The sequence below is a fragment of the Syngnathus floridae genome, chromosome 15 (genome assembly GCF_059516105.1).
Source record: "Syngnathus floridae isolate MCC-2025c chromosome 15, RoL_Sflo_1.0, whole genome shotgun sequence".
NCBI lineage: Eukaryota > Metazoa > Chordata > Actinopteri > Syngnathiformes > Syngnathidae > Syngnathus > Syngnathus floridae.
This window is the reverse complement of record NC_142427.1, coordinates 4933141-4942055: the sequence shown is the minus strand read 5'-3', so window position 1 is coordinate 4942055 and position 8915 is coordinate 4933141. Positions and strand designations below refer to the sequence as shown.

Here is an 8915-nt window from a genome sequence, read left to right as displayed (position 1 = left end):
ACTCCAGAATATATCAGATGGGTGAATAGATGCAATTACAACTAGTTCACAGCCTCGCAGTCAATTAGACAGAACAATGTCAGAATGATTACCATGCTAAATGGATAGCTCATGTAGCACAGATTAGGGTAATTAACTTACAACTCATAGTCATGATCAATCTGAGCAGCATCCGTTTCGGAAGATTACTGAGCATGTGTGCCAGTTTGACATACGGAATAACCTCTGCTGCACAAATGCATTTGGGTGACGTCATCGACTCAGTTTCAGTTGCTGCTTTTCAAGTAACTGTTTTAGTCATCATAGTTGTGACAGATAATAATAAAAAAAAAACTAAATTATAGCCTGCCTCTGCAGTGTGACTCATAGAGTAGAATAAGTGAGCAAAGTCTTGTCAGTATCAATAGAGATTGAATATGTCCAATGGCAATCTCGTTTTGTCTCTTGTATTTAACTTTGAAATAAACACAGATTAAATGGCAAGTAAATACGTTTCCTGGGGAACATAAAAAATAAATGACAGCAATGTTGTTTTAACATGAAGATCGTGATATCACAATAATGATCATAATTATTATGAAACTATGTCTGAAATATATTTCTTTCAATGTGTAAATGAGGAAAAACGTGTATAACGTGGTATTCAGGAGAACAGAATATTTATATTGTGTATTTCTTGGAAACATGTTATTTCATTATAAGGATGAGCATTTCCAGATCCTCACTTTCAAGATAATAATTGCCCAATTATAATTGAATATATTCAAATGTTTTATGAAGTAAAGATAGCTGTTAAAAAAATACAGTTTCGTGTGATTTCAGAATTCAATTCAGTGTGAACATTCATAAAGCTAACATTTGCTGGGCACAGTAACAATGATTTGCGGGTCTCGAAAAAGTACTATTAATAGTCTTTCATGCAATTATGTGGAAAAAAAGTTAAAGAAATTCCACTCAAATTAACAACAACAGTATCTGCGCGTTTGTTTTGTCGCAGGTATGCTACGGCAGGATTTTTCCGGAAATGGTTACGTCATGAAACTTGAAGCGCTCCTTCAAGCGGCGCACGCGTCGAAACTGTGTGCGCGCCCCCGCCCACCCCCAGCAGAAACTGACTAAAAAGCTCGCTCCCGCTGTCCACTTCCTATTCAAGGTGCGGCAAAGCAACAGGTGCGCAAGGTGACATCGTCGGCCATACAAGAACCGCCATTACATTTTTATAACTTGCATTTGTAAAGAACAACTGGAATTTTTCTAACAAATTTTAACATAAAAGCTTTTGGGGTTTTTTTTCCCCGACCCTTCTATTTAGACCAGTGAGGAATACTATTGAGCAGGTGGAGGTTTCCTACCTAGTTTTGTAGTCGTCGAAGAGGAAGAAGAGAAAATGGCCAACTCCGGGTTGCAGATGTTGGGCTTTGTCCTGTCACTTTTGGGCTTGATAGGCTTGATAGTGGGCACAATTCTGCCCCAGTGGAAGATGTCGTCCTATGCCGGGGACAACATCATCACAGCAATAGCCATGTATGAAGGCCTTTGGATGTCCTGTGCTTTCCAAAGCACTGGCCAGATCCAATGCAAAGTCTATGACTCCATCCTCCAGCTCAACAGTAAGTAATACAACTTAAACTGACCATAATCAAACTTATTTTTATAAATAACCTCCTTTTGAACCACACATTTGTCTTTGAGACTCTCTCTTAATTGAAGATTGGTAATTTGACTTTACTTGTTTTTGACCATACTTGTAAGAACAAAATTGGGCAAATGCACCACACCTGTAATGGGGAAGTTACCAACTGCCTCTTTAAGCCACCGTTATACTTGCCCTATTTATTTACAACTGTAAAAATTCCTGTTTCTCGACCTAACCGGTTTAGTTACTTATTGACGCTTCTCCCCAGTGAAAATTAAGCATGTTGTATATTTAAAAAAAAAAAACTTCCTGATACTGTATAGCATTTATGAGGAGATTTGAATGTGAATGTTTACAACTTCTGTTTTCTTTTAACTTATCTCTTAACCCTCACTCTCCCACCACACACACATGCGCTATAGTGAATTTTTTAAACGGTTGCAAAGTCGTGTGGTAGAAAACTGACTGTCAGCCTCACTTGGCTATAGAAGTCACTAGGAGGAAGTAGCTATGTAGGCCTACAATATGAAACAAGGTCAATTTACGTTAACTCCATAAACTACATTTTATGATTCTTATCTGTCTGAAGGCGTTTGAAAAACGGGGTTAGGCTAAATGAGTCAGTCATTATTGCACTTCCTTGTACAGTGTTCAAATTAGTTTTAGACATTTTTCCAATCTCAATCAAACCCGCCTTTGATAAACAATACTAAAGTAAAGTTCTGCTCGGGAATCACTTGTGAACAGTGGTTTGATGTTAAGAAAACACCAATACAAAGAAGCTAAATTCAGGAACACTGCATGCCTTTACTGGACAGAGATACTTTGTTTGTGGCTAGAGGTCACAATCCTAAAATGTTAACCTGTAGCAAGCATGTGAAATTAGGAGTGTCCTCCCATGATGTAACCTGAAACCTGGTCAGACCTGTTTGAGTTTCTTGCACACTTGAGTGCCCTCCCTCCCCCACTATAATCCATTTTCAGGTGTAACCAGCTGAAATTTATTTTACACTTTCTATCTTTTAGTATCTTTAAAAAAGGGTTTCAATGAGGTTATGCATGTTTACCTTTTCACTGCTTTACAAATTGAGTCCTTTTCCCTTAGGTGCACTCCAGGCAACACGCGCCCTCATGATTGTGAGCATTATCGTAACGGTGGCCGGCTTGGGTGCGGCCTGCATGGGGATGAAATGCACCAACTGTGGTGGGGATGACAAAACGCGCAAGTCTCGCATTGCAATGACTGGTGGCATTATCTTGCTGATTGGAGGTAATTTTTTTTTTTCTATACACACACACAATACATTACACATTCTCAACATTTTTTAACAGCATTCTTTGGCTACCCACAGCTTTGTGCTCCATTATTGCCTGCTCTTGGTACGCTCATGACATCATCCAAGCTTTCTACAACCCGTTCACACCAGTCAATACAAAGTGAGTATACGCGCTAATGCAGGATAATTTTTTTTTTTCTTAGCTCATGTATGAATCAAATGATGGGCTTACCTTTTCTGACTGCTGTGTAATATTTTTGAAGGTATGAGTTTGGGTCGGCCATCTTCATTGCCTGGGCTGGAGCCTTCTTGGTTGCAATCGGAGGTGGCATGCTGGCAGCTTCTTGCCCGAGAGGCAAACCTACACCAAAGTATCCCATCTCCAGACCTCCTAGCAGCACCAAGGAGTATGTTTGAGCAGGATAAGGATCCCTTCAAAAAGCAGCATAATTCATCTCGGAAATAGTCAAGACAAGTTGTACCTGTGTATTGGTTTATTCAGGGCAATTTTGAAATGTTACTGTAACTTTTTAACCAGCACGTTCAAGTTGCTAGCTACTCAAGAAAGTACACCAACTTTGTACTTTCTGAAAAGATGCGGTCAAATCTTACTTGGATTTTAATACTTGAGCGTTCAAGTTTTCATGAAATCTAAAGCGCATTATCCTATTGGCCATGCTTAAAAATAGAGACCATGTTATGCTGTGTACTTTCACTGTTGCTTAGTGTTAGTGAGAGTAATATGTATGCACTGGATTGAGAACAGATATTGGAGGAAACATTTAAAATCTTTGACAATATTCAAGCTGAATGCTCACAAGTCTTAGCGTCTGGCAACTGAGAAGTGAGATTACAAATTTCCCTTTTTTTGTGCCTTTTATTTATATGAACAAGACAAATGATTCAGTACCACAGTTGACTGCTTCAATCAAGTGCCAGAGTGAAATGCTTAATTTACAAGATTTTTTTTCCCCCAGCAAGATTGCCAATGTTTTTAGTTTTATCTGCATCAGTGAAGGTGTTCAATAATTGCTGTGTATGTTAATGGCTTATACTTGTACTCCTGTTTTTAGTTATGGATATTGCATTCCATTTTTAATGTCTTTTTTTTAATTTGTGATAACATTGTTGTACATAAACTGGAAATACAAATTTAACTGACTCCTGTATTCAATCATTAGATTCAGCGACAAAGTCCGTAACTTTGATTTTGCTGACCCCTTGCGGGTAAATGCGGTAACTGGAGTTTTAGTACAAGTAAGCGTTTATTGCGGATAAATTGCATGAAAGCTTCAAGCTTACGTAAAATTTAGCCAATTGACACAGGATTTTCTTTAAATATATCCAACGCTTCACATTCTTTAATATATTGCCCTAATTTCGTCTGACTTTCCATTTATTCCGACTTCTTCCCTTCTGACCAAAGGTAATCAATGCCAGGATTTCAACAGAATCACCCCCATCTGACCCTAATGTGCTTGTCTGCTTTTTAGTTTGTCCATCTGACCCTAATGTGCTTGTCTGCTTTTTAGTTTGTCTTCTCCTTTACAACCACAGGGAATGATTAAATAAAAATGTATATATTCAATTTGACTAAATTTACTGTTCACTATTCTGCCTAGAATGTATGTATATATTGGCTGAGTACATTGCCTTTTCAATCCATTAAATGTGGGCAACATCACAGAATGCACCAGAGTGACTTATGAATTGATCATGTCAGAACATTGCAGAAAAGAAAAAAACTCACCAGATAAGTAACGCACTGCTTAATGGCAGGATGTAGAAACCATGACCAGTTGTAAAAATATCTTGAACATTTTCATAACCCTTGTCATGTGAAGGACACATTAAAATTAGAACCTGACATTTTATGCCATTTACTAAAACAGCATATTGACAGTGTTAATCAAATATGGAGTTTTTTACAAAAATACACATTATTGGGGGAAAAGTTGACAGAAACCCAAGCATTAGCTAGCGAACCAACTTTATTGAAAACTTGGAATGGTAGTCACTAAAACAGGCCTGACCATTGCCTTATTTATTCAGCGGCCATGCGGGCTTTCAAAACTCTGGATACCAATACAAATGGTGTAATAGCTGTCCAATGACTAATAAATGGTGCATTCAGGGATTATGACATGTATAAAACAACATCAACTGCTTATGTTTTATGTTATGTGAATGAAACCATTAAATGAAGGGCCGGAGAGAAACAGAAAAGGCAATTTAAGAAACAACAATCCAAAAACAAAACACTCAATCTTCTGCTACCATCGGTATTCCAAACGACCATAATTATTCTGTGAGCCAACATCAAGGTCAGACTTGATCTTACACATTTGGTACACCACGTTACTGTTCCACCACAAAATCAACTTATATCACAGCTTTTGGTGTCACGCAACAAGATGTTATATTTATGAAAAATTGCAGGCCAGTCCTTGGTGGCTCTTTCAATAATTCCAGTATAAGATGGCAGTGTCTAATACATAAACCTCTTAATTATCGTGTATTGAATGAGACTGAATGAGAGTGTGAGGCACAGAAGGGTTTAGGGTCGGACAAAAAAAAAAAAAGACCTAATAAAAGTGTAGTTTATTTCGTGTCCGCGACACTTTGTCGCCACTTCCACAGCTCAGCAACAGCCTGAGGATGGACACAGACAAAAAGAAAAAATATCTATCAAGCTGACAAACTCTGTATTAACAATGAATATAAAGGTACCAAATATGCATACACTACCTGGGCATCAGAGACTCTATAAGAATTCTTCACAAAGTTCGCGAATTTGGCCTGGACTTTGGGGAGCACTGTGCCCTGAAACAGACTCAAAAATGACTGACAGCACCAAGACATTGACTGATCAAAAAAAACACATTATCACTAACCTTCTTCATCACCTCGGTCATCTTTGCTTGGATCTCAGGAAGCGTCAAGGTTTCCTTGGGGGTTGGTGGGGTCTTGGGAGATTTTCCTCTTTGCCTGGGGGTCTTCACCTTTACAGAGCAGTAGATGATAAGGTGATGAATTTAGTTTGATTTTGTTGGATTCATGTGGACAAATGCATACAAATTGTATCGATAAGGGTTTGATTCCTGAAAGGTATATGCAACATCGCTTGGCAGCAACAAGCGCAAAAACATCCAAAAGGAAAATTTAAAATAAGACTAAATATCAGTTACCTGCTTTGGAGTAGTAGGTTTTGAATTTTTGCCATTCTGAGCAGATTTTGGTGTGGGCTTTGCCTGTTGAATACAAAGGTGTTAAGCATAAAACCAGATGTAGCTGAACTGGATATTATAAATGTTTATTTACCTTAACAGGGGTTTCCTGCTCCTCCTCCTCCTCATCATCCCTACGTAAAAAAATTACATATATAAATATATATATCAGTTGTCTGGAACCGGTGGCAGAGGAAAACCTCCATAATCCTTATTTTTCAATGACCAAATGAGATGTAAACTCCACTCAAAGAGTTCAAGCTAGTAGTAAAGCAATGTATATTTGCTGAATACGCACTCGTCGTCTTCATCATCATCGTCGTCGTCATCGTCATCATCTGCATCAAGTGCCACCTTCATTTTTTTCTGCAGAGCGTTAAATGTAAACCAAAGCACATTTCAATCAAGAAAAAACTGTTAAGGCAAACGGATCCTGCTCAGTCTAGCTGGATTTTACTCAATGCTCATTGGCCGGCTAATGCCACGAACCTGAGACTTGTGCGCAGGAGAGGAGGCGGGTCGTTTCTTGGACAGTTTTACATCTTCCTCTTCTTCCTCCTCCTCCTCGTCATCATCATCATAATCTTCCTCAAAGGACCGGTCAGATTCCATCACTGCAGCGGGAATTCAGAAGAGTTAAAAGAAACATCGATGCAGATTTGGACAAAACATGAATCTTAACGTTTAACCATCCCACATCAAAACTTACTGACGAGATGTTGCCCGCTGATATGGATCGGACCAGAACCTGATTTCAGACGGAACACTGCAGGCGGTGAGATGGTGAAACCCCCAAGACACACCTGGGGGGTTACAGTCGGAAATAAACACATTAAGTGTTTACACTGAAATGATGTTCCTCCAGGACTTCATTTGAACCTTTTAGCCAGTTAGAAGTTCTTAACACTATTATCACCAAGTCATGACCCAATTTTGGAGGTTCACGTACTGTTCAGAAATAACACAAACCAGTGTTTCTCAACTGATGTGTCGGGACCCAAAGATGTGACCAAAATCTGCACCCGCCCTGTGGTGGATACTCACACATGGCAGAGTGGAAGGTTTCAGAGAAACCACTACTGCGGTCACCTTCTGACCCTCAGAGTCTTTTCCTTCCACCTCCACGACTTGAAGCTCATCTTTGGTGGCCGGGTCTGTACACGCCTGCACGGAGCATAATTCAGTTCATTGTAAACTTTAAATAAGCCTTCAATTTTCATCTGCGATTGAGTTGTGAGCAAATGCATGGGTGGTTACCATTCGTAGATCCAGCTGATGCTCAAAGTCATCATCCTCAGGATTGAATGTGACTTCCTTTCCAGATTCAAGCACACAACCTGATGAAGACAAAATCAATATGATGAGTTGAGACAGAAACACATTTCAAATGGTTGTTCAGTGGCTTTTCTGTGAGAAAACCTGGACATATATATTTATCTTAACAAATACATATCTGTAAAAGGTTTCCAAAGGCTATTTTTGAGCAGTGCAATATTCTTAACGCCCTTTGATCGTTTGTACGCTATAACGCCATTGTGACGTAGTGAAATACTAGCATGCCCACACGGGGGCGCCATAATATCACAATGGCCTTTTCCACGTGGCCTGGCCCTACCTTTACTTTTGGCTCTTAGCAAAAAGTCTATTCAACGCGAAAAGGTATTTGGGAAAATATAGACCATCAAATCAATAAGCTCGCTTAAAACAATACACAAACTAAGCTGTGAGGAACAATACAAGTAAAGCACGACACTTCGATTACTGCCTTTGTGATGGGTACATGCAAACCACTACGAAAGGTACAATAAATCGTCACAGAGTTGTTACATGTTTGTAACAGAGAGCGTTGTACTACGAAATCGCGAAGCATCCATGAAAAGAAATATGTGAAAGGGGGAAAAAAAAAAAAAAAAAAACCACCTTGGCCCACATGTGAGAGCCAACGTTGAGCCGACTGTACATACGTACGATCGGGGGTCAGCGACTAAACCCCTCGCTAGTTAAGTAAAAGTCCAGTCTAAATGATCGCAAGACGAAACCAAGAATAAGTTAAATAAAAATAGAGATAATACACGTTTTAAAATCAGCATTGCTCGTGCAACTACGGGGGACGCCATGTTTGGGCTTAACACGTGTGGAGCAGCACTGAGCCAATACGACACACATTGACCGAATATGACTAAACGTGTCACTCCAAAACGTCATCGAGTCGCAATAAACTGCCCTACGTATGAAAGCCACACATTAGTTCATACATTTTCATTTTTTTTTTTAAATATAACTTATCTACCATGAACAAACGAAGACAATATCCGCTGCTCTTCGCATTTACGTCAGTAAAAGTAACTTACCATAAATAAACGTCTGTGGGGCCATTTGTTCTTCGTCCATACCGTTCATTCTGTAAAATTAAAAGACGGTTAACTGTGCAAGTAACTTAGAAGAAAGACGAAATGCGGCAGGACAGGCGATACACCTCACTCTAGTGCGAAAACTGGCGTGTTTCACTCCACCCCCTCGCTTCTTCTTCTTCTTCTTCTTCTTCTTCTTTGTTTTTTTCTTCTTTGGTGTTTAACTGCTGTTTGCATACTGGATTAGGATATTACCGCCACCTATAAATCAGTTTTCAGTACTGCTTTGGTTTACAATATAGTTTAGATTTCGGATATGCGAGTTTAAAAATCGATTAACACCACCAGTGGATGCATGAAATTATAACTACTATTATTAATTTAGCGACCATTTTTAATCTTTTATGTTACTTTGCAATACACG

General features: G+C 39.1%; 2 protein-coding genes across 3 annotated transcripts; one reads left to right on the top strand and one right to left on the bottom strand.

The window, feature by feature from the left end:
• Positions 1–1128: 1128 nt before the first annotated feature.
• On the top strand, positions 1129–4070 carry LOC148385981 (claudin-7-B-like). Its single transcript, XM_088398936.1, has 4 exons — positions 1129–1610; positions 2742–2906; positions 2989–3073; positions 3177–4070. Exons 1-4 carry the CDS (start codon positions 1388–1390, stop codon positions 3328–3330), a joined length of 627 nt encoding a protein of 208 aa, XP_088255062.1. The 5' UTR covers positions 1129–1387; the 3' UTR covers positions 3331–4070.
• An 816-nt stretch (positions 4071–4886) lies between these two features.
• On the bottom strand, positions 4887–8714 carry npm1a (nucleophosmin 1a). Of its 2 annotated transcripts, none has more exons than XM_088398934.1 (12): positions 8617–8714; positions 8492–8541; positions 7398–7477; positions 7185–7304; positions 6850–6943; positions 6630–6754; positions 6439–6506; positions 6235–6274; positions 6102–6164; positions 5808–5915; positions 5662–5736; positions 4887–5565 (listed from the first exon to the last, which is right to left on the bottom strand). In XM_088398934.1, exons 2-12 carry the CDS (start codon positions 8538–8540, stop codon positions 5515–5517), a joined length of 873 nt encoding a protein of 290 aa, XP_088255060.1. In that variant the 5' UTR covers position 8541; positions 8617–8714; the 3' UTR covers positions 4887–5514. The 2 variants fall into 2 exon arrangements, with proteins under 2 accessions (XP_088255060.1, XP_088255061.1); XM_088398935.1 differs by having other exon boundaries at positions 8622–8640.
• Between the last annotated feature and the right edge of the window lie 201 nt (positions 8715–8915).